This window comes from Pezoporus occidentalis, unplaced genomic scaffold, assembly GCF_034315485.1.
Source record: "Pezoporus occidentalis ecotype Australia unplaced genomic scaffold, CSIRO_AGI_Poc_V1 ctg115, whole genome shotgun sequence".
Taxonomy (NCBI): domain Eukaryota; kingdom Metazoa; phylum Chordata; class Aves; order Psittaciformes; family Psittacidae; genus Pezoporus; species Pezoporus occidentalis.
The window spans coordinates 1,378,409-1,405,940 of NW_026912940.1; the positions used below are offsets into that span (position 1 = coordinate 1,378,409).

General features: G+C 39.2%; 2 protein-coding genes across 9 annotated transcripts in view; both read left to right on the forward strand.

The window, feature by feature from the left end:
• Positions 1–17,786, forward strand: part of PPP4R3A (protein phosphatase 4 regulatory subunit 3A) — a 42,496-nt gene extending 24,710 nt beyond the window's left edge. For 5 of the 6 annotated variants that reach the window (XM_062638297.1, XM_062638310.1, XM_062638329.1 and 2 more), the window contains 11 exons: positions 4,349–4,426; positions 4,529–4,645; positions 5,140–5,256; positions 6,578–6,709; positions 6,802–6,904; positions 8,164–8,322; positions 9,586–9,755; positions 11,534–11,676; positions 14,235–14,425; positions 14,947–15,173; positions 16,719–17,786. In XM_062638297.1, coding sequence (XP_062494281.1) covers positions 4,349–4,426; positions 4,529–4,645; positions 5,140–5,256; positions 6,578–6,709; positions 6,802–6,904; positions 8,164–8,322; positions 9,586–9,755; positions 11,534–11,676; positions 14,235–14,425; positions 14,947–15,173; positions 16,719–16,832 — 1,551 coding nt within the window. In that variant the 3' untranslated portion in view covers positions 16,833–17,786. The remainder of the gene's footprint in view (positions 1–4,348; positions 4,427–4,528; positions 4,646–5,139; positions 5,257–6,577; positions 6,710–6,801; positions 6,905–8,163; positions 8,323–9,585; positions 9,756–11,533; positions 11,677–14,234; positions 14,426–14,946; positions 15,174–16,718) is intronic. The other variant, XM_062638305.1, reaches the window with a different exon arrangement.
• Positions 17,787–25,220: 7,434 nt separating this feature from the next.
• CCDC88C (coiled-coil domain containing 88C) overlaps positions 25,221–27,532 on the forward strand; it is a 155,657-nt gene continuing 153,345 nt past the window's right edge. For 2 of the 3 annotated variants that reach the window (XM_062638421.1, XM_062638406.1), the window contains exons 1-2: positions 25,221–25,622; positions 25,707–25,807. In XM_062638421.1, coding sequence (XP_062494405.1) covers positions 25,563–25,622; positions 25,707–25,807 — 161 coding nt within the window. In that variant the 5' untranslated portion in view covers positions 25,221–25,562. The remainder of the gene's footprint in view (positions 25,623–25,706; positions 25,808–27,532) is intronic. The other variant, XM_062638411.1, reaches the window with a different exon arrangement.

Genomic DNA, 27,532 nt, shown 5'->3' on the forward strand with positions numbered 1-27,532 from the left:
TGGCATTACTGCACTGGTAAATTAGCATTTTTAAATACATTTTGCTGTTAGTCCCTATATCCCTTTTTAATAGCTAATAGCTAAAAAATTGTAGGCATTAAAGTACACTTAGATATATACATTTAGGTATATTTTGCTGGATTTATATATAACAACAGGCTGATTATAATTTTGAAAGTGGTTTTACAGGTAGTTACTAATTCTTTACAGAACTCCGTGGATGCAAGTGTAATTATCTGTAGTTGTTTTAGAGAAAGAATTGTGTCAGTGCACGTGGGTAGCTTTACACAAATGTATTAGGACTGGAATGTCTTCTACCAGTCTGCTGTTTTGTAGTTGGCTCAGGAGTAACTCTGGAGATCCACTCCCAGCAAAATTTACCTTGCAAGTAGGGTGTAAAAGGATGCCACTTTCTGGGGAAAATGACAGTGAAAGAAGTTTGCAAGTGGTGCATGCTAATGATTTCTGAGATTAACTTCTATATTTTACAAAATTATTGTCACTGTCTACAGAAACTCCAAACGTGATAAATGGATCCTATTGCTGTTTCAGCATGCTGTTTCAAGTGTAAATAGCGTATTGATAGCAAATGAAGGCATGTGTGGGAAGGTAGTCTGAGATAAAGGAGACTGAAACATTTTTTAAACTATAAAATCCTCTGTTGTGGCAGCAGGAAGGAATGTATGTTTGAAGCTGTAATTCTGTTTGCTGGTAACATTTTATGAAACTTCCTTGAGCTGAAATATTGTTTCTGCCTAAGATTGAATATGGAGGTAGAAAACAGCATGGAAAGTGTACTGTTTCCCAGCTCAGGTGTCACAGAGCTTCTTGAAAGTTTTTTTGAGTAAGGCATATTTTCTGCCATTTATCTGTAATCACAGGCATGAAGGATCTGATAAGTGCAAGTTAATTATATTTAGGAAAGGCCTGCTTTTGAAGAATGCCTTTTTAAATGCCTACTAGTAGGAGGGGGAGGACTGCTTTGAAAGTTGAATCACACATAAATAGTGTCTTTTTTTGTGATCCTACTTTGTGGGTTTTCTTGTTTTTAAAGTCATACATGATTGAGTGCATAGATAGCCTGGCTTAATTTTATCTTCATGAACTTTGAAATACGTTAAATCCAAGGAGCATCTACTTGGATTTTGCAGAAGCATAAATGAATACACTTAGTATTTGGCATATGCGTAGTTTAAGTATTGCACATTTAATTAATTTCTGTGCATGGGGAAAATACCTATTCTATAATTGCCTCATAAACTGTCGTTTGCAGTTTTATATTCTTAGAAGCAGTTGTGACTTTCACGGCTTCCAAGATAACATCCAAATGGATTTTTGTGCTTGTCTGCACGAAGGGGACAGATACTACAAAGAATTATGCATTTATGCTATATTCACTTCACAGCTGTATTTTGGGGGATTTTTTCAAGTTGGAAAACACCCCAAATGGGAAACACTTAAGCTTGTGGAATTTTAGCATTTGGTGTTGGTGCTTTGTGACTTCTAATATATGCAAACTCTGCTTTAAGACTTTGCATTTCCGTAGGTTCTGGTAGTGTTGTCCAGGAATGTATCTGTAGATATTTTGCCCATGTCAGTAATTTTACACCCTGAGAGAGAGAATCTTGTATTTAGAGTGTCCACTGCAATCACGGTTTTCTATAATATAGGCGTGTTGGGAGTTTTCCCATCAATAACAACCTGTCTACCTTTCCTTAAGCATCCTGGAATGAGACAGCGCCTAAAACATTTCAGGGCTGAGACCTAACTGCAAAGTTAGTAACAGGTTGGGTTTGTTGTTTTTTTTTGTTGGAATAACTGCCATTTACTGCATGTTATCCATGTAAGAATGGGATGTTTCAAATCACTCAGGTTCATCTTAATTTTTCCGATTTTAAACTTCTGAATAGAATCCATGGTGTTAGAAAGTCCCCTCTACAAGTCCCAGATGTTTGTAAACCCAGTAACGGGGTGAGCGGGTTGGTCTCTCCTGTAGGTGGCATACTGAACCAGGCAGGAACCTGATGACCTGTCAGAGAGCAGCTGGGGTCCTGCCCAGCAAGGCCCTGCCTGTCGGGCTCTGCTGTTAGTGCTGGAGGTGCAGCTTCCCTGGCCACCGCTGTCTCTGAGGCTCCACAGTGGGTCACAAGTGAGATTCCTCATGTCACCAGCACCACAGGGTCTCCTCCTCTCCTTCCACACTTAAAACAAAAAAAAACAAACAAAACAAAAACCCCAACTTTGGGTAGTATTGTGTACCCTTTTTTATGCAGAAGCACACTAATCTTGACTCTGACATACTGAAATGCTGAAATTTCCACTATTATTTCCTAATGATCATTCTAAGATATTTCTGTGGTATTGGCTTTCAGTTGCTGTCAAATATTATGAAGGAAGTAAAAAGTTCATTTCACAGTGAGACTGGAAATGTAGGGGTTACACTTTTTCAGTTTGGATAAGCATGCATCTTCTCAATAGATTTGATAAGAGACGAGGTTAGTTTTACATCTTGATTAAAAATCGCAAAAAGACAAATGAAAGCAAACTACTTAGCCTGTTCTTAAATACACTGCTAATCATGGAGAATAACTTGCATGCTCTTCAAAAAAATCATTTATTTTTTATATTTTTATGCTTATTGTGGTTTTTTTTTAATTTCAGTAAAAAAAAAAAAAGTTGATAGGTGTACTGTGGGTTTGTCATGCTACCTGTAATGTCTAATGAGTTAGATACTATAATAGAAATCTTACCAAGCCATGTTACAGCTGGATGGCAGGTAGCCAGACATCCTTGTATTCTTTCGTCACGGCTGAAGTTATGTTTCTTGAAATCTAAGACCTTAATAGTTGTTCAGAACATGTTTGACTGTTGAAATCTGAAAGTCAAACTTTGCATTTTCAGTACTTGTTCCTCCAGAGTGAATTTCAGTAAACTTCAAATGAAGCCTGGCCTATCTCATTTTGATTTTGAAGCAGCCACAGAAATAGCACCTGAAATTGCGTGCAGAAATTATTCTTCTTTATTATCAGTAAACTGTTGGGTCAGGTTGGAAGCACAGCACAGCATCAAACAAGAGGAAACAGGTGGCATATCCCAAATACAGGGTTTGCCTTGCAGTGTGGTTAAATGCCTTGTAGGGTGGTAACTCATGCCAACCTATTTTGGTTTTATCTGTGTTATGCAGTGCTATGTAGAGATCCTGGACTGGGTTGTGACAGTGTTATAGCTGCATTAGTGTGGTGTGCTATTGGAACTGGTACTCATTTTCTCAACAGGGCTGCAGAGTGACCCTGGGTGAGGTACCTAGATAATCTGTAGTTTCAGAAACTTTATGTGGATGTATCTGAAGTACTGTCATGATTCTGCTTTATGCTGTGTAAACATAAGCGAGGTAGTTTGGTTTTCTAGCGCCGTGGTTTTAGGGTGGAGGGATATTGCACGTGGTGTCACTTGACTTCACAAGAAATAACACTGGCAGCTTTTTGAAAAAAATCTGTTCCTATCTGATGTACAAGCAGCTTTTTCAAGTGAGTGCTGTCTTGTAACTCTAATATTGGGGAAAGGATGGGGAAGATTTATTTCCATTTTAATGATTATGTAGTTGTTAGGACTGTGATGGTTATGAGAAACTACATATTGCTGCTTTTTCGGTCTAAATACACGTTTGTAATGTGTTGTCTGCTGTTTGTAGTTTTGCTAAGGTACAGCAGCATGAAAAATAATGGAACATTTCTTGATTGCTGCCACCCAGAATGCCCAGTAGATGCTGTACATAATAGAAACACTTTGATTTGGTTTCTGAAGTTCACCCGTCTCACAACATTGGGGAGAAAGAATCTTGCCTCCTTCCTGCTGTTAGGAAACTCTCTTTGTTGTGTCTTTGTCTCCTGCAAAGATCTCAAGGTTCCAAACATACATGTATGTGTAGGGCCGAGTGGGAGGTCATATTTATAAATACATGTAAACGGTTGAAGTAAGGGTATTGTAGTGTGGTTTGGGGGACAGGCATGCGACAAGGGGGAAGTTAGTTAGAAAAGTCATGAACAAATTGATGAGATTGGCAGTAAAATTAGAAAATGGACAGCCAAAGGCAATACAAGATACGTCGTAACTGAGAGTGAAGTGTTGGGGTTGGAGTGGTGTTGAACATCATAAAAGCACAAAACCAAGATTGATACTAATTTGTTTGAAATTTGAGTTAGAAAGTTGATACTGGTGTGATTAACTACAGTACACAAGTGTATATTCTCTCAAGTTACATGAAGCATGGTTTAGAAGAACTTTATGTTATACTTGGATCTTTTTTGGTACTGTCAAATAAACAAATGGTATTGTTTTGCCTTTGTAGGAAGATGAAAAATTTCTGACAGACTTGTTTGCACAGCTAACAGATGAAGCCACAGATGAGGAGAAAAGACAGGAATTGGTAAGAAATATGTAAAACATACATGAAAGGGACAGTTACTACAAAGTGAGGCATGCATCTGTTTTTTTAATTACTAACTAGTGCATTATTCATGTTTTTCAGGTAAACTTTCTGAAAGAGTTTTGTGCATTCTCTCAAACACTGCAACCTCAAAACAGAGATGCATTTTTCAAAACCTTGTCAAATATGGGCATACTGCCAGCGCTAGAAGTTATATTGGTAAGTCAGTTCCATTTTATTTGTGGTAACAATTTTATGTATGTCCAGAGAGGTTGTTTTAAAAAAAACAAGTATGCCAAACTTCAGACATGCGGTTTTCTGAAGTGTTTGCTTCATTCTCTTGTCTTAGCTTGGGTTAAAATATTTTTGTAAAACTTTAAAGCCAGTTGCAGTATGACATTGGTAAGTGCCCTGGCATTCTTATGTTTTTGTTTTCTTGCTCACCTTACATCTTTATATGCTCTTTGGTGTACTATTAAGTTAGAAAATAGGGAAATAGATCAAAGAGCAAGGAAAACATAAAACATATTTTTCCCAACAGTTGTCAAATGTACAAAGAAGAGGTTATAGTCAATACAGGTTTAGAATACAGTTTTAGTAATAGTTAGGTATGACTTGTAAGTAGGAATTAAAAGCTGTATGCTTTGTGTTTTTCATTGCATTTAAGCCTTTTCTTTAAAGGAAACATAAATGATTTTATTTGACTTCTCCAGGGGATGGATGATGCACAAGTACGAAGTGCAGCCACTGATATATTCTCATATTTGGTTGAATACAACCCATCCATGGTACGAGAGTTCGTCATGCAGGAAGCGCAGCAGAATGATGATGTAAGTAGAGGGTCCCTAGAAATGTGTGTATTGTTTTTGAAATTATTATTTTATATTTACAACTCTGTTAAGGACCTGAACACTAGTTCTGAAGAAATATGCAATATAGTCACGATGGTTACAGGACACTGAACTGCCATGTTTTTAACAGTTCTATTTGGTGAGATGAATGCTTGCCTGTTTACATATTCTTGTTCCTTAAAACACGTTACCATAAACCACCATTTTGGTTAACCTAGCTGTCACACAAGCAGTGCAGAATGGTTTTGAATGATGGCCTCCTTAAAATGCAAAATACAAATTTCAGTCTTGATCTTAGCATACACGTGTTTTTAATTTACTTGTGAGAAACCTGTGTTTCATTTACTGTCTCACTTGTTGCAAGTGGAATGATGGTCCTGAGTGTTCAAAATCACATTTCAACAGGGGTTTACATTTCCCAGAGATCCTCTCTAGCTGATAGATACAAAGGGCAGCACACAACTAGTAGCAAGAAGGGTATTTCAGAGTGGTATTCAGTGGAGAAAAAAATGTTGTGTTGCCTTTTCACTAGAGGAGATAGTTAATGTCTTCTATCTGTTAAAAACATGCCAGAGAACAGGAAGCTGCTGGTGCTGCTACTTCTGTACTGAAAGAAAGGGCCAGCTGGGACAGGGAATATTGCTGGTCTTTCCAGCTACTTGGATCTGATGACTGTCTTCTTTCATGGGGGACGGTGGTAACCAAGCAATTTTAGTGTAGGGATTCCTAAATATAAATATTATTTTCTACTTTTATGTGTATTTCTTGATTTTTGCTAATACATGTTGGGGTTATTTTTAGGTGAAAATAATCTCATCAAGTTCAATAGCATTATAAAATGTACTGTTGTATGTTTGTAGAAGTAAAACTCTTGGTATTCTAAAGGGGGAGAGGAAGGGATGTGCAAATAAAAGCTGTGCTCTGAAAACACTTCCAGAAATCAGTTGTGTTTTGAGACTGTTAATTACCTGTCTCTACTTCTTACCTTTTGACATTTAAGTTCAGACTGAATTCAAAATTAGATTGTTAATTTCAGAACCATTTTTAGTTGCTTTGACAGATTCTTCAGTGCTTGCCTTCTTAATGTTGAACAACTGACCAGGATGCATCAGTGGCCTGTAAAGTTAAATTGTTTCTGTTAAGTTTGGATTTTTTTGTTTGGTAGTTGTTTACATCTTGCAGAATTTTGATACAGCACCATTTTAACCAGGCGCTAACCCTTTTGGAAGATAATTTGGATTTGGTGCAAGGGAGGAACATTAGAACTGATTTTTGCATTTTTTTTTTCCTGCCCTGTTAGGATATATTACTCATCAACCTCATTATAGAACATATGATTTGTGACACAGATCCAGAACTCGGAGGGGCAGTGCTACTAATGGGTTTGCTTCGTACTTTAGTTGATCCAGAAAATATGCTTGCCACTGCCAATGTAAGTAAACACCTTAAAGTGAAATTACATTTGTTTTTTAGATTATTGGTGATATGTGTTACACGGATACATATTTTTTTCCCATTCTTTAGAAAACAGAAAAGACAGAGTTCTTGGGTTTCTTCTACAAACATTGTATGCATGTTCTGACAGCGCCTTTACTGGCCAATACTACAGAGGACAAGCCTAGCAAAGGTAATGCTGCTCTGGATTTTGAACATATCAAGGCTGTTGAATGTCAATGTTTAAAATAAAGTAACTGTCAAAGGATGTTTTCTGTTTTAAAGAGTATCTGAGTCTGTGATAGATAGTTCGAAGTAAAATGTTGATTCGTTATTTAGTCATTTACATAATTTATAATTATAAAATTCAGCAGAGACATGATTTAAGAAATGAATTGCATTTGCTGCAGATTTTGTTTCTGCAAAAAATGAAATCCTGTATAATTTTTAGTAACTCAGAGGGCTGTTCAGTGGCAGACTTGTAAACATGTAAAAGTTTTATAAGGTCAGGGATTACTAGAGAGGATGCAGAATTGCCGCTGAGAAGGTGTGTATCACAGTACTGTGCTGAATTTGAGGGTATTTTTTCTAAATCAAAGTAAGAAAGCAGAGATCAGTGATGAAGTAACTGTTCGTACTGGCTACTAGCAGCAGTACTGTTTGTTAATTGTATAGCACATCCAGAATGGATGTAAAAGGAGGTACATAAATGATACATAAATGTTCTCTGAACTTCTTAATTTATTGTATGGATTTCCAAGGGATTAGTTAAATTAATCTATTTTATCTTGACTGTCATCCAGATAGATTGAAGGTGAGATTTTTATTATTTAAATTGCTTCTGTTCTTTAATGGTCGACTGTCTGGCAATACTTTTAAAAGGTAGAACTACATTTTTTTAAAAAAGGTATTAAATCTAATATTTAACTTACTATTTTTGTACTTACAAGCAGGATTAATGTTTTGTATATGCTGATATGGTTGTCCTAGAAGTAATAAAAGATGCTGAGATTCTTCTTGTTAAAAGAGATAATAGATCATATTTTTGGTGCAGATGTAGGCAAGGCACTGCATATAGGGCACTACTTTATGATATAGACATACAGACATCATAATAAGATTTGGTAAAAGCCTGATGCTTGTGTTACTGTTACATTCTGTCCTCTCTGAACCTTCAAACACTGAGTTAAAACAAAATGTAATTGTTTCTGTAATTTAAGAGGGTTTCCTGCCATATAGATATATAAAAATAGAAAATACTCTGTTCATAAGAAGATTGTTCAGTTTCTGTTTTAAAGACTAAACATATCCTGCGGCATGTTTCCTAAACTGTCTGTGGGAATACAGAAGAACTTGTAAATGTTTACCAGACTGCAGCTGGATATTTGAAGTTAGCTTCTGAAGGCAATATCCTTGGTACGCTTAATGATTTTGGTTTTGGTTTTATTATAGATGATTTTCAGACAGCCCAACTCTTGGCATTAATACTGGAATTGCTAACTTTCTGTGTAGAACATCATACTTATCACATAAAGAACTACATCATAAACAAAGATATCCTGCGAAGGGTACTCGTTCTCATGGCCTCAAAGCATGCTTTCTTGGCATTGTGTAAGTTGGAAACCTGAAGAATAAACTAGTACTTTGTGAACGTGAAGTGTTGCATGTCGTCATTCTGCTGGAAGTAAACTGTTCACAGATGATGACAGTTTGTGACTGAATACACGAATTCTGTTATACTCTGTGTTACTCATACCAGTTTCTAGCTATGTCAGTCATATTTGTGAATAGTTTTGAATTTATAGATGCTTTTTTTTTCCTAAAAAGCAGAAGGATTTTTCTTAATCTCAGTCTAGAGGTGAATTTAAAAGATGGTATCTCAATATTGAATATACTGATAGCCATTGTAACTTTTGACATTTTTTTAGTAGAAATTATCAGAGGTATTTGATTAAACAGATCTGTAATTTGGAGTGCATTAAACAGCACAAAAGCTCTCTGTGCTGCTCTTCAGACTCTAGTAACCATTTTAATGACCATGCTCAGCACAGTAATAATAAAACAGTGTGACTTTATTCTGGAGGCAAGTTAAGAGATTTTTTTCCATAATTCCATTGTGCACATAGAGTAAAACAAAGCCTAAAATTGACTGAGCAGTACCATACAATAAGAAATGACCTTTTAAATTTGTAAGTGAATCGCCTGAGTTAGGTTTTAGAACCTTTGAATAATCTTTTTTCATTTACATCTAGTTGCTAACCAAAATGTGATGCCTCGTATCGAGTTGAACCTCTACTTTCTATTTATACATGGACATTCACATACTTGTGTACACTTTGGAGTTTCAGAAAGAGCTTTAAACTGCATGTAAATAAAGTCTTCGCTTTACTATATGTGTGAAGAAAATGTCATTTGCTCTTTTCAAAATGAGATAGTTTGTATCCTAATCAAATAAGGACTCAATTAAATGTAATTGAACTTTTACAATAAGTAAATTAAATAAATGGCAATTTAATAAGCAAATGTTCTAATTCTTCTGAGAAAATATTTTGCCTTTGTCATAAGTAATTTAAAAAAGCAAAAATACACCTTTACATTAGAATAATTAAACAGTAGTATAATACTTCTTCAGTGAACAGAGGTGGCTTCAGTCCTACAGTTATGATGGTTTCTTTATGATAAAATAGATAAGTAATCCTCAGCAGTATAGTCAGGACTGTTGAGAAGCAGAGAATAGCTGAATGTATTACCTGGTTCTAGTAATTTAATGCTGTGTAAGAACTGAGGTTGCATATTGTCCTGAGTAATGCTGAATAATTTCTAGTTTTTTTTTTTTTCAATTTAAAAAATATTTTGGTACCACTTCTGTTTCAGGTGCCCTTCGTTTCAAAAGAAAGATAATTGGGCTAAAGGATGAATTCTACAACCGTTACATAATGAAAAGTTTTTTATTTGAACCTGTGGTCAAAGCATTTCTAAATAATGGTTCCCGTTATAATCTGATGAACTCTGCCATAATAGAGATGTTTGAATTTATCAGAGTGGTGAGTGCTGTTACATGATGAAGACAATTACTGTATTGTTTAATCTTGTCATTCAAGATGACTTTTCTTTTTACTTGTACCCTAAATTATGCTATCATAATGGGACTGTATGATACTGTATTTAAATCAGCTTTCTTTTGTATCACTGTTACATATTTGTACATGTACTTTCTTATGTTCAAACAGTACCATGACTTGAAAGTTAAATTCACTCAATAGTGTGTATTCGCAGGTGTGCAAATCATGCAGATTGGATGGGCCTGTTATCACAGGAATGTAATTTAAAACTACTGCTACAAAACCATCCAATTTAGCTGTGCTCTGTAACATCAACTCAACTAAATATGGAAACATATGGAAAAAATACCAGTCTTTTTTGATATTAGTAGAGTGCTGCCAAGTTCTTTCAGTGGGGAGTCTGCTAAAATATTCATGCCAGTTTGGCTGTCAGCACAGTACTTTTTCCTCACTGTTGTCTGCATCCAGATTCTGACAAGGTGCTGTACAGACCCTAAATGTGGTAAGCAGGGCTGAGCTAGGGTGCAGTCAGTCATGGAGGAGTAAGTGGGTGAGGAAAAAAGGAGGCTTGGTCACCTCTTGAAATCTTTTGTGCTAATGACCTCTTTTCTCTTGGAGCTGAGACTCAGGGTGATTCAGGACTGAGATGACCTGATCATCATGGAAGAGTTTTGTAGCAGTGAAAAAAGTTAATCCATATGGATGGCCCTGACTTCTGTGCTGTGGTCTTTCAGTACTCCGTGAGATTTGGTGCTGATTCTGCAGTTCATGCTATGGAGAAATAAATTGTCTTTTATTTTGTTATCTCCCTTTTCACATAGATCCCCAGGTCACATTTCCAAAATAGTTCTTGGTATCTGTAAATTTTGTAATATTTTTTTAATCCATTTTTTTTTTTTATAAGGAGAGCAAATTTTTAAAAAGTGTGCTTTTATTGTTACTAATGTATAACCATTCATAAGAAGAGACCTTTGAGCACCTAACCAAAAAGAAAAATAATCAGTGTATTAAGATTCATGTTTCTTTGCTTGTCCTTATTAGCTGGTAATTAAGGTGTTTATTCTGAGGTGTATTCCAGGGGCTGTGCTGTGCTAAGAAAGCCAAACAATGCCTAGGAGCAGTTTCCCTGCTGCAGTATGCAGACCTGTGCTAGTTTCAGCTGCCTAGAGTGGCTTTGGGCAGCCACAACCCTAAACCGAAATAACAGAACCATTGGGAGGGTTTTGTAAAGAACCTTGGCCAGCACCGTATGGCCACAGAGGAGAAACTTCATGCTATTTCCTGATGAAAAATACCTTCCTTGTTCTCATCCTAAACAAATACATTGAATAATTATTTTACATCATTTATTTGCAGTGAGGAAAGAAATAATATGAATACTACATATGTATCTCATAAGTATATTTTTAATTGAATTATGACAACAGATATCAGTGATTGATATAATTCTAAAAATATTTACAAGTTACAGTGGTTTAGAGTTGGTTTTGGTATAATTTTCTATTGGGGTTTTAGGTTCTGTTCATGAGTTTGGAAGGAGATACTGCTAGAAAATTGCTGCTATTATGCCTGTTAGCTGATCAGGTATTTGAAGCTCTAGATTTTTAACTACGCTTGTACTCATTTTTGCATAAGCTAGTTAATGTGCTACTTCCTTTGTAATGTCTAAAATCATCTCTCATTTCAGTTACTTTTTATATCTTATTAAATAAAGTAATTTGAATTTAAATAAGTCACTTTATGGTTGTTCATTCCTATAGGAAGATATAAAATCCTTAACGGCTCATGTAATTGAAAATTACTGGAAGGCACTGGAAGATGTAGACTATGTGCAGACATTCAAAGGACTGAAACTACGATTTGAGCAACAAAGGGAAAGACAAGATAATCCAAAACTTGACAGGTAAAATGCACTAAATACTCTTATTAGTATATTAGTGTTATAACTCTTTAATATTGGTCAGTTGTTCTGCAATAATAGGAAATTAAATAATTTAGACTCCTGCTTGCATCTTGCGCATTGTTGAATTCACCTGATTAAAAGTGTGATTCCCAGATGTGTTGCTTCAAACTCTTGGATCAGCTTTCAGCTAACATTAGCTGCTGGACCCTCAGGAATAATGCTAAGTTTTCATATCCTAAACTTAATGTGCACCATTGCAATGAGGCTGGAAGCCTATCAGGTATTGGGAATTCATTTGCTTAAATAATTAATTTCCATTGTTTAATGTGAAAGATTGTTCAGTTCTGAATTATCATTCAGTGGATTTTTCCTCAAAAAATTCACATCATATTTCCTTTTGTTTTAGGTAGCTGTGGAAGTAGCTATTTCAAGCTCTACCAAAATGACTGAGAAATAAAATATACAAAGAAATTCTCAGAGGATGCTTTTTTTATCACTGTTAGATTTGCTGATGGAGTAAAAACCAATCTGATGCAACACTTGAATCACTTCTGTTTGCCAGAGCAGAAGTTCCCTTCCTTAGTACACAGCAGTTACCAAAGTTTAAAAGGTTAGGGTGTATAAAAATAGGAAGTTTAAGACTTTTTACTCCCATTTGTTTTTGGCAAATGATACTACTTTTATATGTCATTTCATTAGAACAAAACGGACTGTTTGCATGAATTAGATGAGTTAATCTTCAGAATTGTTAGCAAGACCTGTTCTTGTTGTCTTGAGCTAGTTTGAAAACACATTACAGAAGTAATCCTGATCAGTCATACAAGGACATCTTGAAATTTCAGACTTCTGAGTTATTTCCTGCCACAAGATTTCTTAACCAGCATTTAAATGTGAGACGTACTGCACAATTAAAATCAGAGTATAATCACAGGTTGGGCACATTAAAGGGTATGCATTAGATCTGCAATTTTGAGTACTAATGTTTTACACTTGAGACATTGTTATTTTGTCTTGTGTCAGCTAAGCTTATCACTTACCTGTTAAATTCAGTATAATGGTTACATTAATGCACGTGTTGGAAAGGACACCCAACTACGTCCTTCAGTAATTTTCATCCAGTTTAGGAAGTAAAACATTAGTCTTAGCTTGGCTTAAGTTGAGCTAAGTGATTTGTGTATAGTTGTATGAGTTTGCATGAGTTTGTCCAACAGAAAATTATAGCTTCAAGAGCTTTGTAGCTCAACCAGCCCAGTTTTTGCCTTCTTCCTACACATCTTGTTTAGTGGCTGCACAAGCCCTGTCACAGTCCACATAATTTCTGGAGTGAAAACCCAGAAATAATAAAATGCAAAGATAGCAAGAATCTGTTCACATACTCTAGTAAAGAATAGCTCAGTAAGGGAGGAGGCCAAAAATTTTGTTGATGTGGGCCACAAAAGTGTTTGTAAGAGTGCCACTTAAGTGTAGTTTTTCACTATTAACAGAACTTGAATTTAAATGCAGTGTCAAATCATGCAGTATGTATACATCCAGATGATCATTTTGGCAAGCAGATTATTCAGAATTAGATTTATTTTTAAAAGTACAGTTAGTGTTCTTTTTTGATACCTTGTAATTTCCTGATTTTTCCCTTCTGGCTTTTTCCTGCAGTCAGTACTGCAAGATTTTTTCCATGAACAGAATAAACCTAGATTGTATTATTAAAATTTTAATTCCAGTAACAGAGACTTAATGATAAACATTAAATCTCAGACTTACATTGTGGCCAGTAAATTTTGAAGAAGCACTACAGGAAATGTGTCAAAGGTCTCAGGCTTTTGTTGAAAATTGACTGTTAGAATCAACATCTGGCAATGATTCTGTGTTCTTCAGGGTGCGCATCACTGTCCCTCTTCTCCAAGGCCGTAATACTGCTTCTGTGAGAGCAAAAGGAAGGTGGAGCTGAGATAGACCAACACTGATAATAGATCAAATGGGGAGGGACAGGTAGCACTTTGTATCCAGGGCTCTGAAGAATGGAAAATGCTGATACTGACCAAAAGTTGTAAGAAGTGGATGTGGCAGGAAGAGATAGCTGTCTTTTTAGTGTATCTGGTTTAAACTGGAGTTATATTCAAGTTAGATTGGCAGAGGAGGAGGTTGTGTGCTGTTTTTTTTTTTCCTTTTTTCTTAAACACATTGGACCCTAGATACTGATGAGTTATAAAGTATTTTCAAGAAGAAAAAAAATTAAAAACCTATAGTTTCCAGACTCTTTGGTTTGCAGCTTTTTATTTACCTGTGCAAACTGTTAATCCAAGACTGAGTGCAACACAGTTTTGGACAGAGTAGTCTGAATGTGCTGTGAGCAGAATCGTACTTTATTTGATTCTTTATAAATAATGTTTTTAATGATTTTTGCATTGAAAATACAAATACATTACAGATTGATTTGCTGGTATTTTTATTGTTCTCTAATACTAGTATCTGTAAGCTGTCACTGTAAATATTGAGTAGAAGTTTTATTATTAATATGAGTTGGGTTTTGAATCAGAAATTTTAAACTTACTGTTCGGCAGCATGCGGTCCATTTTGAGAAACCATAGATACAGAAGGGATGCAAGAACCCTGGAGGATGAGGAGGAAATGTGGTTTAATACTGATGAAGATGATATGGAAGATGGAGAGGCAGTGGTGCCCCCTTCTGACAAAACTAAAAATGATGAAGATATTATAGACCCTATCAGTAAATTCATGGAAAGGAAAAAATGTAAGTGATGAGAAGAGTAATACCATATGGCTCATGCAGAAGCTATAACTTGTATTCTGGAGTCCTACTGCACTGAAGGTTTTGCATATATTTATTCTGAAATTCTTAGATTTTGCAATTGTGACACCAAGTTGTTGGACCACCCCTTCAAAACAGGTTTTGTTGTCTTTAAAAGAGACATAATACAAAATATTGTTACAGATTTCTTTAAGCATTTGAAAGGCAATCTTAGCTGATAGTCCAGTTTTCCTGTGTTTTATTCAGGTTTATAATTCAATTTTCCATGTAGATGTTCAGGTGATTTCATTGGCAGAATAAAAGTGTCCATTCCTGGCCAATGACAACAACTGGTAGCTAGTATAGTAGTATGAGAAAAATAAGTCTATGATTACTCACTTTACCAAGTAGTACATAAAGTGCTAAGCCTTCTCCCACACAGTAAAGTGATTTGTAATTAATTATTTTGCTAAATAATACTGCTCTACTTTTGCACTTTTTTGTGTTTATTTTTTTCTCTCCAGTAAAAGAGAGTGAAGAAAAGGAAGTTCTTCTGAAAACTAACCTTTCAGGTCGTCAGAGCCCAAGTTTCAAGCTTTCCTTTTCCAGTGGTACAAAATCTAACCTTACCAGCCAGTCATCTGCAAGTAATCTGCCTGGGTCCCCAGGGTCACCTGGGTCCCCAGGGTCGCCTGGATCTCCAGGATCAGTTTCTAAAAGCACATCTCAGATGGCAGCTATCACAACTAAGGTAATTCTGAATGGACGTAGATTGAATTAATTGTTACAGACTAGGGATTTGCTTTATCATCTCCCAAGTTTGAGTGAATTCTGACAGGTTATGCGATAATGGACTGTCTCGTTTGTGTGTACATTTTATCTGATTTTTAGCATTTTTAAGGAGATGTGAATGTATATAAAAAGAAGAAATAACAGCTCTTTTAATGCCCAAACTCTTAAAGTATGAGCCATAGCACTAGCTGCTGTTTGCAGTGATATTTACATTGAAATACAGACAACACTTTACTTTTGTTGAATTGCGCAGGGTATTTGGCAGGTAGAAATACAGAAATACTTTGGAAACATTGCCAAATTTTGTTAGATTCCACAATGTCCCACCACCCCCACTGTGAACTTCTGCTGTTACCATTTTTAATATTGTTCAGAACGATACAACTGGCAGATACGAAAGAAATAAATTGGATTATGTAGCTGTGGGTTCTGTTGCCAAAATGTAAACAATTTTTAATATCCTAGTGTGACTTTTCTTATCTTTTGAAATAACGTATAGTTTTGGGTTGGAACATACTGAAGTAGAAGAAGAAATCCTGTTTAAAAGAGTCACTATAACTTGCAATGAATATCCTAAACCATCATTTTTTATATATTTTATAACACTGGTTGGATTTTATTGTGTTTTTTGCTAAAGTTCTATTTAAACTTATTTAAGTCAAGGAGACAGAGTGATTGGTGTTTTCTCAGCACCAGGGGACAGATAAGGTAGTGTTTGTACAGTGTAGTTCAGGTAATGAGAATTTACTTTCATAACAAGAAAGGCCAGGTTCGTATCTCAGTTCTCACGCAGCCTTGGAATAACTCTGTTCACCTAACTTGTAAAGGTAAATGGTATTCTAGGCCTTTTCTTTCTTATAGTCAAACATAGCTTAAGAGTTTATTGGATTACCTTCTGCTGATAACACCTGCTCTTAAAATTTCTGTTTATTTGCAATACAAGGCATTTTTTAATATTACTGGATATGCTTTAATTTTCATCTGCCAAGTTTTTACATTCTGTAACTCATACACCTCATTCAGTTACATTACACAAAGAAATTGTTTAAGTTACTATGCATTTAAACTAGCTTTTGTTGGGACAGACTGTGCTCTAAAAGTATTGTCATTCAGAAATTCAAATTGAAGGATACTCTTTGTTTCTGAGGTGCTTCCAGATTGCTTGTTGCTGCATTCAAACGTGCTCCCTAAAAAAAAGATTTAAATCTTTACAGATAGAGCTGCAGTGGCATTTAGAAAAACTAAGCAGATTTTTGAACTTCCTTAAATTTCAACTGGAAATAATTCCATCCAGTTGGATAGGTGAAAGCCCATTTTGGATTTCTTCATTTAAGCATTTTTCAGACAATTCTTCCTGAAGGGTTTATTATTGTTCTGCTTCATTTTATTCAAAACTTCCTGAATCAGTATACTTATGGTAATATTCCATGCAGACATCATTTTCCAATGCAAATGTGAATATGTGCAAATATTTTGATTGTAGTAATTGTGTCTGTCTTTGTAGGGAGGCCTTGTCGGGCTTGTAGATTATCCTGATGATGATGAAGAGGATGATGAAGATGAAGATAAAGAGGAAACTTTACCTTTGTCAAAGAAAGCAAAGCTTGAGTCGTCATAATGGCAACTGCGGAAGAACATTACTAGTTGGGGGAAGGATCTTTTATCCAAAAAAAAAAACAAAACCACAGCAAAGCAGCAATCTTTTGTGAACTACTGTGTGTGACACAGATCAACCTATACAAATGGATTTCTGCCAATCAAGTGCCAATTCAAAGGAGCAGAAGGAGGGGAAATATTTCATTTAGGGGAAAGACTTACGCCTTTGAGCTCTCCAGCTTGGACCACATGTTGCCCTTTTCTCAGGGAAGGAAATGGAAAACAAAACAAAAACAAAAAAAGCCAACAGGGCAGGACTTTTGTTAGTGGAACTCCGGATTGGCTGGTCAGTTGCTACAATCAGAATATGCTTGGACCATGTATGAGACTTCTGAAGAAGAGGCGTTTTTTTTTGCCCTAATTCTTCACTAGTTAAGAATGCCAGCGGTTTCTTTGTATAAAAGAGACCTGCCTTTGAAATCGTACATTCTGAACATTTTACTCAAGCTACAACAGGTTTTAAAAACCTCTATGGGGGAGGGCCGAATATAAAGTTTCCTCTTTTTTTTTTTTTTTTTTTTAAATCTGTTCCCTTTGCCCTTTAAACTGCAGAATTTTTTTTGGAGGTGAGGGATTTGTTTGTCCCTTCTTGATTAAAGATTGAGTGGAATTCTAGATGTGGTCACTTTTGTGTCAGATTTTTTTTTTTTGCCCCCCTGAGTGTATGCTTAGTTGTTGAGTATATATTTGGGACCATTAAAATTTTTTGATGTAATATAATCTCACTGTTGTGCTGGTACCTGTTTCACCCTGTGTAATTTTGTTCTGCATCACAGTTCTTAAAATGTTTAGGATTTTATGGAAGATGGTATAGTTTTTATTGGGAGAAAAAAAAAATCTTACCACAGTGTGCAGAAAAGCAATACTATTTTGTGACTAAATATTTTATATTAAATTTTACATCAGCAACTGTCAAAATTTTCAGGGAAATAGGAATAAAAAAATTTAAACCTATAAATATGAAATTAGTATTCCAAAGAGACTTTGAAATTTCGTAACTCAGAACAACAGTGGTAGACTAACTCATCAAAATGCAAGATGGATGATTTAGGAATACCAATATATTGACTCATTTGACTTACAAAAATAAAAAACTATTAATGAAAGCTGAAAGAAAAATGGCACTAGTGGTATTTTTTTAAAACCTCTGATTCCCTTTGGAATACCAGTTTTAGTGAATCAAAGATGGTTGTAGAATAAAGTCTTTACAAGGATACCATCTTTTGAAATTTATCCCAGTAGTTGAAAAAGAGCAGTTAAACTTTGGGTCTCATTCTGTGATGACATTTTTCCCCTTTTTCCAAAAATCTAAATAGTTATTCATTTGAAACTAAATGTTATATCCTGCCTCTTCACTGCACTTACAGAAGATAGCTTGAAGGAGAGTTTATTCAGTTCCTTTGCAAACAGGAAAGCCTTTCTTAGATGTACTTTCAGGAGTTTATTCCTTTTGGACATTCAAAGCACCAGTGTTGCAACAATTGCGATGTTACGCATTCATGTATCACATACAGATAGAAGTGAGAGAAATGAAAACCTGAGGCTGGATCATACATGATTGCACCCCAGTGTAGATTAGTACTTTGTTTCTGAAAATTGTGTTTTGCATGGCAGATTCTGTGCCAACTACATAAGTCAATACCTATGCACTGGGACATTATTAATACATGTTAGTAATTTCAGATCTAAATAAGAGTGTGCACTAGGGAAATATTAGCCATCTTTTCCTCAAGACATTCATTTGAAATCACTTTCCAAGGTTGAGTTTTTACAGTGTGTTTGAAATGTCTGTGACAGGGCAGTTCTCAGCAGTAAATTTTACAGAGAAGGCAAGAGATGAGCACTTGGTCACTACAATTTTCTGCTGCAGTGGGAGAACCCTATGCTGTCTCAACGATCCGCCTGAAACCTGATTTTTGCAACTTTGGCGTCAGATCAGGCATCACGACAAAGAAGTCTGAAATTTTGCAGGTTTTCTTAATTAGCCTGGATTTAAATCCTTCCCAAACTGTCAAACTTTCGCTGAGCACAAAGCTTTCAAAATTCATCTATCTAGTCATCTTTATGTTCTCCGGCTATATTTCAGGAAGGCATTCTTCTGGTGTGGTTGAAGGAACATTTTTTGTTAATGTGTTACTGTGTTCCTTCGGCTACTGAGTGTTTGATTTTGTAATGTGTGATGTTGCGGTCTTCTAATCTTTCACATACTTTCATGATACTTGTAGGAGTCTGTAATTTTGGATTTCCAGTACTTGAAGTATGGTGTTTAACAGAAGAAATGCTGTCCTTAAGTTCCTGGGTTGGGTCAAAATAATAATGGAAATAGGTCTGGTTTTGAACTTCCTATATTTTTATGATGCTCTAAAGGACTGGTAACTAAGCTGCACATCTTTTAATACTGTCTTGACTTGTAATCAGATCATTGTCTTCCCAAGTACCTAATGTGTGTTGCCTGACAGGACATACCTACACTTTGATGGAAGTTGGAAGTAGCCAGGAAGTAGGTGAGTTGGGGACAGTGGTGGGTATGCTATTCCCAGTGACTTTTGTTTTCATGGAAATCTCAAAATGTATTTCAGGGGAAAAAAAAAAAAAGAAATAGTGGGATTGTGAGAAGTGATGGATAAAAAAAAAAAAGGTATGAGTTAAGATGTAGAAAAAATGTTACAAACAGTGTTCTTTCTAGATCTTTCTCTGGGCTGCTGGGGTTTTCTATTCTTAGTTTTAAAACAGTTTGTCCACATCCCAAAAGAGCTGGGTGGATATTGTATTAAATATGGCTCAGTTGTCTTAATTGTGTTTTAACTGTATCTTCAAGTATGGTTTACAGGGTAAACCCTTAAGAATCATACAGGCAAGATACAATGTGCTGGAATCATCAGTGCAGGTCCCTATAATCCTTCAGTGGTTGAAAAACTTGATGCTGGTTACTCTGATATACACTGCCCAGCCCTTAGCCTTGCTTCACTGGGGATACCAGACAAAAGCATATGGAGTACCTGGTCCCTCACACTAATGACAGTAATTCTGGTTAATCTGGAGTATTTTCAGATTTTTTCCCAGTGCACACAGAGGGCAGTTGCATTCAGGTAACAATGCATATCACTAAAAAACCGATCTCCTGTGTCATGAGGGTGGGAGGATCTGAAAGCTGGTATATCTAGCAGAAGTTGCCTCTAAAATTTACCTGTCTGTACTATATTTACTTGGTAAACAAGATCACAGACTATTCATCCATCTCTCACAGCCCTCCCAGGTGAGATGTCATGTTCTCATGGAATTGTCAAGTAGACCCAATCCTTTAACAAACCAGGGAAGAACCTGTTCAGATGGGTTTTGGCTGTGTTTTAACATCTCTGCAAATTTCAGAAATGGGTAAGAATCTGTTGTCATATTGCTACTGTGGCTCTATGAAGGAATTGGCTACCTTTCAACCCAGCACAAGTTACTCTGGTTGCCTTGCTCAGTTATGTTTTCTGGCACCTGTAGAGTCACTACAGAAGGTTAGCATTACCTTCACTGGCTGTTCTACAGCTGCAGAGGTGTCCTGGAGCAGTGCTGTCTGTGCTGGAGTAAGTAGTATTGCAGTTGCCCTGCCTTGAGGAAATCAAAACCCATTCCAGATAAGCTGTCAAAGTAGAAGACCTGATGAGTGACTGTATGTGCTCACCCAACTCACCTCTACAGTGACTTTACAGTCACCACATCTGTGAAACACTGGTGATGTTACAATGCAAAAACAATTCTCTCCATCTGTAAAATAATCTTCCTTCGAAGAGAGTGAGCCAAGCCCATGTGACTTAAAGTAAGTTTCTGTTCACATCAACTGTCTCTCATCTTAAACTTCGACATAAATCAACTAGAATCAAAGCCACCTTCTGTGTTTCAGCATGTTAAGTCAGTGCACACAATACATAAACCACCAATGACCAATTTTTACCATATTCTTGTAAAACAGCTATCTAAACCCTTTGGGGCTACCACTGGACAACCTTACCTTTGTGCCTTCTGTCACAACCCCTCAAAACTGGAGTCTTTCATTTCATTAGTTCCTCAAATTCTTAAAGTTCTTCCCACATCTGTCTTGATTGTCACACAGGAGTGAATTCTATTGATTCTTCAGTTCACCTCATGAATCTCAGTTAATGTTGATGGTGTAGTTCTCCTGCCAAAGAGAAACAGAGTAATGTGCAGGGCAATGTTCTGTGCCTTGGTGAGAAAGCAAGCTTTTGGATAACATCCCCAAACCTTTACACAATTATTGTGGTCCTTCAGTAATCATCTCCTCAACAGACCAGGCCCTATCATGCATTTGAAACCTACAGGACACCTTCCCCTTTCTGCTGCTGCTTCATATGACATCTTTCACGATTTGCTGGACATGTAGTTCCCACACTCTGTACTCACTGCTTTAGCCTTTGTTTCTAGCACCTCTTTAGCTTAGGAGTTTAACTTAAATGGATTTGTTCTCTTTCAGGCCTATGAGGATTCTTCCACTGCTACAGCATTCATTGCTTCTCCAAAGCTTTAAGTCAAGGAGGTTATGCCATCGTTGCTGTGTTTGCCTGGGATGTGGGTACTCCTCTCTTGCTTTCAAGTTCATGCAAAGAGCCATAAACCACTGCTGCCTCTTCATGTTCTCCCCTTTTGCATAGTATTATTTAGTGTTTGCCACATGTATTTGACTCTATATTTATTTTCTATGGACTCAGATGTTTATGAAACATTCTGCCTAAACTCCCTCCTTCTGTTTTAGATTCTGTATTATGTTAATCTTACAGGAGCCTATGCAGCTGGCTTAAATTTCAGTGAACATCCTGCCCTCCCACACAGGTTAATGCTAGGTTTGTGGGAGTTTCTCTCAACATTCTCTTTCAGATGCCAGCCACAGAGACTGTAAATCACCAGCATCCCCACCCACGTTCAGATTCATCTAAGGAATGTAAGCGAATACTTCTGGGTTTTTGTTTGTGTTTTGGTTGCACATATAGTTCTGTTTCTTTTTATTTTCATTCAAATTTATCTAACACAGTTTCTTTGCCACCTTTGTCCAAACAAAATGAACAGTATTGAAGACAGCATTTCAGAATCGGATATTGTGAGGAGCAAAGTGATCTTGCCACCTTTTTTTTTTTTTCCTGGCACCCATTGTTTACAGCTCCAGAGTCTATTTAAAGTAAACTTGCTTCATAGATGAGAAGTTGATTGATGAACAGTAGAATCATATTTACAAGAAAGCTGCCTAAGGACAGTCTCAAGCAAAGGAGGAGAAAAAGGCCTTTCCTGATTACCATGGGTTTAAACTCCTGTATTGTAACCTTGAGAATTCTGTTATTCCCATCCCTCAGCAACTTACACTTCAGACAGCAGATGAATGGTGGAGCTTTGTTGATGGTTGTAATCGTTGCTAGGGGACAGTCTGAGGGAGGTGAATCATGCCATTTACAGTCAGCCTAAAGGGACATTTGGAAACGCTTGAGCTTAGAAATTTCCTTCTGTGGTCTGTGTTGCTGAGAGTCGAGTGCTTCATGGCTGTGAAGAGAGCTTTAGAAATACACACGATGATAATGGAGGCATGAAACATCCTTGTGTCTTTAGATGCTTATACCTTTGTATGTGTTTAAAGTGGTGGTTCTGGTGCTTCTTTAAGAACTGTGCTTTTAGTTAAAAGCTGACTGAGTGCAAATAGTATAAAAAGAAAGTTGTGGATCACATTAAAATTAAATACTACAATGCAATTGCATGCACAAATCTGGATCTGAACTTCCTTGAATTATAGAATGGTTTGGGTTGGTAAGGACCGTAAGATCATCTAGTTCTAACCCCTGCTATGAACAGAGACACCTCCCTTGCTCAAGGCCCTATCCAACCTGGCCTTTATTCACAAGCATTTGTTTTGTTTTGTCTGCTGTGGGAAGGTGGTGGCTCCAGGTACCACCAGAAATGAAACCTTGACCTGTGGTGATATTTCACAAGCTATGTCCTTGGTGAAACACAAGGTAAGTAAAAGTGCCCATCTGGAAAGAACAGCAAGGTGTCAGTGCACCTAGGGCTGACAGGTACAGCATGGAACTGCCGAGGAAGAACCCAGCCTAGGCAGTTTGGGGTCTAAGAGCCAGGGCATATGTTAGGCTCGGGCGGGCAGTCCGGCCTCCCCCAGCCCTCACTGTGTACCTGAGACCGAAATCGGCAAGGCTCCGCGGCAAGCCTGGCTTGTGCCTCTGCAGGTCAGTGGGGTTTTACCGACCCGCAGCGCTCTTGCGTGGCCAGCTTGGAGCGTGCAGCTGTGGACCGCCGTGAGACTTAAGCAACTCGCTCACTGCTCAGCAATTCTCAGTGTGTCTGTCTCCCACAGCACTTCACCCCTCCACTCTTAGCGGCTGGCTGCAGACACCACCCCCCCCCCACCCCCCCCCAGCGCTTCGATTCCCCCTTGTCAATACAGCTGGAAGGAGTTTATCAATATTTTACACACTACGCCAGCGGTAGTCTTTACAAGACAAGACAAAATACTCTTCCAAGCTTGTTGTTTTGCTTTCAGCACCAGAGCCGAGAGGGTACCCGAGTAACCCCACCTCCCCTCACAGCCGGCACCACCGGCTGCGACCGACAGAGGGCGCCGAGGCCCCGCGCGCCGAGGCCTGACCCCATCCCAAATCCGTTCCCAGCCGCGTCCCCACGCCCGACCCTGCTCCTGCGGCTGCATCTCCAGCTCCCGCTATGCTGCTGCTATAGAGACTAAATATTGTCTGTACCGTAGGCAGTTACGTTGAACAACGCGTGAGCATTCAGCACACAATAGCATCCCCAGGAGCATTTCCTGGATAAGAAGTTTGGGCTTTACCATTGTGCTCCATGATGTGCCCCCTTCCCCCTTTCAATTACCTCACTACCAGCAACTGTTGCTTCACTTCAGGGGTCTGCAGAGGCGTGCTCTTAAAAACGAATCGCATCCAGGTTGTGAAAGGGGGGGAAGCATTCTTGCATTTGTAATCTGTTCTCTCTGAAGGGCACTATTTTCCAAATACTTGTTTTGACTGTACTTCCAGTAGACCAGGTTGCTCAAAGCCCTGTACAGCCTAGCCTTGAACACTTCCAGGGATGGGATATCCATAACTTCTCTAGGCAACCTGTGCCAGTGTCTCACAGTGAGGAATTTCTTCCTAATGTCTTATCTAAATCTACCTTCTGTCATCTTAAAGCCATTCCCCCTTGTCCTATCACTACAAGCCCTTGTAAAAAGTCCCTCTTCAGCTTTCTTGTAGGCCCCCTTTAGACACTGAAAGGCTGCTCTAAGGTCTCTCCAGAGTTTTCTCCAGGCTGAATAACCACAACTCTCTCAGCCTGTCTTCATAGCAGAAGTGCTCTAACCCTCTTCGTGTCCCCTTCTCTGGACTCCCAACAGGTCCGTGGCCGCCTTATGTCAGAGGTCCCCGAGCTGAACTCAGCACTGCGGTGGGGGGTGGGGGGGTGGTGTCTCACAAGCATGGAGGAGAGAAGTAGAGTGAAGTGAAGACTACATCCATGAAAAACAGCAAACTGTCAAATGAGAACCCTAGCAAAACCCAACCAAGCTACTCAGCACCAAGCACAAAACGGTTCAGCTTTATGACTAAAAGGTATTTCCTCAAAATCTGAGTCTGGATGGAGCACTCATCATTTGTACCTCCTGAAAGTTATTTCTTTCCCTAACTAAACCCAGGACGAGTCCTGTCGTCTGCAGCAGGTTGTGCCTCCCGCTCTTCCCGGAGCTCTGCGGTTCGAGTTTTTGTGGCGCGCTGAGGGGCTGATGCCACACGCTTCGAGGCACCCCTCCAACAGCCGCCGGAGCACTTCGTCCGTACTTTCTTGCTTTTTAACGCACAAACTTGCACACCGCGTGTAGCGATCTGCGCTTGGGTCGTTTCCCGGCAGCGGAAAGGGGAGGGGGAGAGCAGCTGTAACCGGCCGGCCCGCGGCCTACGGGGCAATGAGGCGCAGCCGCGGGGGGAGCGAAACCGCCCCCACCCCCGGCGGGGGCCTGGTGCAGACGGGACAACATGCCGCCGGAAACCCCTGTCCCTTCCCTGCAGGCCATGCGACGGGCGGGTGCAGCAAGCACAGGCACCTCGTCCCGGCTTCGCACCGCATCCTGCCCGCTCCTGCCTGTCTGCCCTCTGCCCTCTCCCTCCCTCACCCGCTGCCGCCCAGGGGCGCCGTCTATTGGCCGGCGCCGACCCTCTCCGGGCCTCTCATTCGCGGCGGGCCGTGCCCGTCACGACGCTGCCGCGGCCCGGCTCTAATTGCCGGGTCAGGGTGCGCCTCGCCGCAGGTAGCGTCGCTCCGGCGCTGGGGCTGTACAGTCTGTGGGAGCTTTGCGCCTCCACCTCTGGCCGTGGACAGCTGTTGCCCTTCGCATCGCTCTCGCGAAGCTGCTCGCTCCTGTCCCGGCAGCCGCTCCTGCAGCTGCGGGGCGAGCTCGGCGGGCGAAGAGCAGCCTGTTGCTGCTGGGAGGAGGGACCGGAGCGGCGGCGGGCGGTCCTGAGTTTCCCCCCTGCGCGGGGCGGGGGAGCGATGAGCAGCGCATTGTTTCCCCTGTAGGCAGCGCCCGGCGGGCAGCGGGGCGGCGGGGCATGGGTTCCGCGCCTTTGTCTCATGAGTGAGCTGGCCCCGCTCCCCCAGTCTCCCGCCACTGCCAGCCGGACTCGGCGACATGGACGTGACCGTCTCCGAGCTCCTGGAGCTCTTCCTGCAGAGCCCCTTGGTGACCTGGGTAAGCAGAGCGGGGAGTGGGGGGCAGCCGGTGAGCGGCCGGGCCCTTCCGCCATCCCCCAACCCTACTGTCCTTCTCCGGCAGGTGAAAACCTTCGGCGCCTTGGGGAGCGGGGACGAGGACAACCTCGGCATCTACATGGACCTGGTGGATGGCGTCGTCCTGAACAAGATTATGCTACAGATGTGAGTGGGCTCTCGAGGGAGAGACCGTGCCGGGGGAGGGCAGCGCCGAGCACGCCTCGGCCCTCACCCACGGGGGGCGCCGGGGCTGCCGGAGGAGAGGTCGCCCCTTCAAATGGCGGTGTCCGGCTGGAGACGGCGCCGTCTTTATTCTCCGCTGGGAAAGCGGACAGGCTGGAAGGACCGGGTGCAGGGCGAAAGCACCACGTTTGCATTTTTCCTTTTGGTTTTCTTTGAAATTAACAAAAAAGAGAAAAAAAAACCACCCCAAGCGAACTCGGTTCTCTAAAACATGCTTTAATGTTTTTCTCTTTTGGTGGTGTTTTCCCCTTTACCCTCTTCCCCCCAGCCCCAACAGTTACTTTTTCTTAATTGTTCATATATGCTGTAGGGGAAGGTATATTGCATTACTACAAATAAGGAAATGAAAGTGCTTTATCATATGAAGCTTTAATGGAAGGATCTCATCTGAAGTGTGTCTGCTCTTGTGTGAGCTTCAATATTAAATATGTAACTTAGAAAAATAAGCCCAGCATCACTGGTATCTCTTTATGGCAGCACTGTAAGGATGTGTCTTCAGGAAACTTACTTATAAATAGGTTAAAAGAGCAAACACTGAAAACACTGTAATGTTGAAATGAATGGTTGGTAGAAGTTGAACGTTTCTTTTAACCACATCCTTTCCTGTTGATGGTCTGCTACATGCAGATCCTGACTGTTTTCTATCATCTTTTAAGTATTCTGAAATGTGTCTAACAAAGTTTGTAGGGAGAAATATTTGACTTTCTAGAGAGGAGCCTTTGGAAATACCTCAGTTTTGGCGCTTCATTCTTTCAAGTGAATAAAATCAATTGAAGCTTCAGTGATTTGCAGTGTTAGGCCGAGTCCCAGTACTTAAATGAAGAATTTGTGTTGGAATCTTTAAGTGAAATTCCTGAAAAGTAACTTACTTACAACCCCTGCTCCATCCCGTGAAGTTGGCAGATTTTGTTATCTTTTGGTATCTGGCTGCTCCATCTGACAGGTAATCATGTTTTCTTCTGGTTTGTGGTAACTAACAATGGAGATTGTGAACTGGAACTTAGTGTAGCTGGTGAAGGCTCATGGTTTGGAACAGAATCCAGATCAATCAGCCCACTTGGTGATGACAGACTAGTGGTGTAAAGTGTTAGCTGTGATGGAAACCTGATACAAAACGAAGACATAAATTTCAGCATTTTTCAAGGAATAATTACACTTTTAAAAGGTAACTTTCAGCAAATTAGGGCCTTGAGTATGAGCAGTTGGATCCAGATTGTAGTTTTCCAAGATATGGGAAATTGGGTTTAGATTTATGACCATTATGCTTGGCACGGAGAGGACCAACCAAACTATCATGGAACAGCAGCAGTTGAGTCTGCTGCACATTTACTTAGCTATCACGGTTAAATAACATGTGAAAGAATCTTACCCTTTCAAAACAAGAAAAATTCATTTAGTGGTTGCTCTTGAATTTTGTTAAATAGGCTGAAGTTATGTGGCTTTTGAACAGTTGTGGCACTCTTATGAGTGATGTGGTTTAGAAGTGATTTATCCAGTGGTGTGCGCAAACAAGCAGCCATCTGTAGATGGCTGTTGAAACATGTCTAAGGAGATACAAAATTATTAAAGTCTATGGAGCAACTTAACAATGCTTTGAGGACAAAGAGTGAAGAATAAGATCTCCTGGAAGTAATGAAGATAAGCATA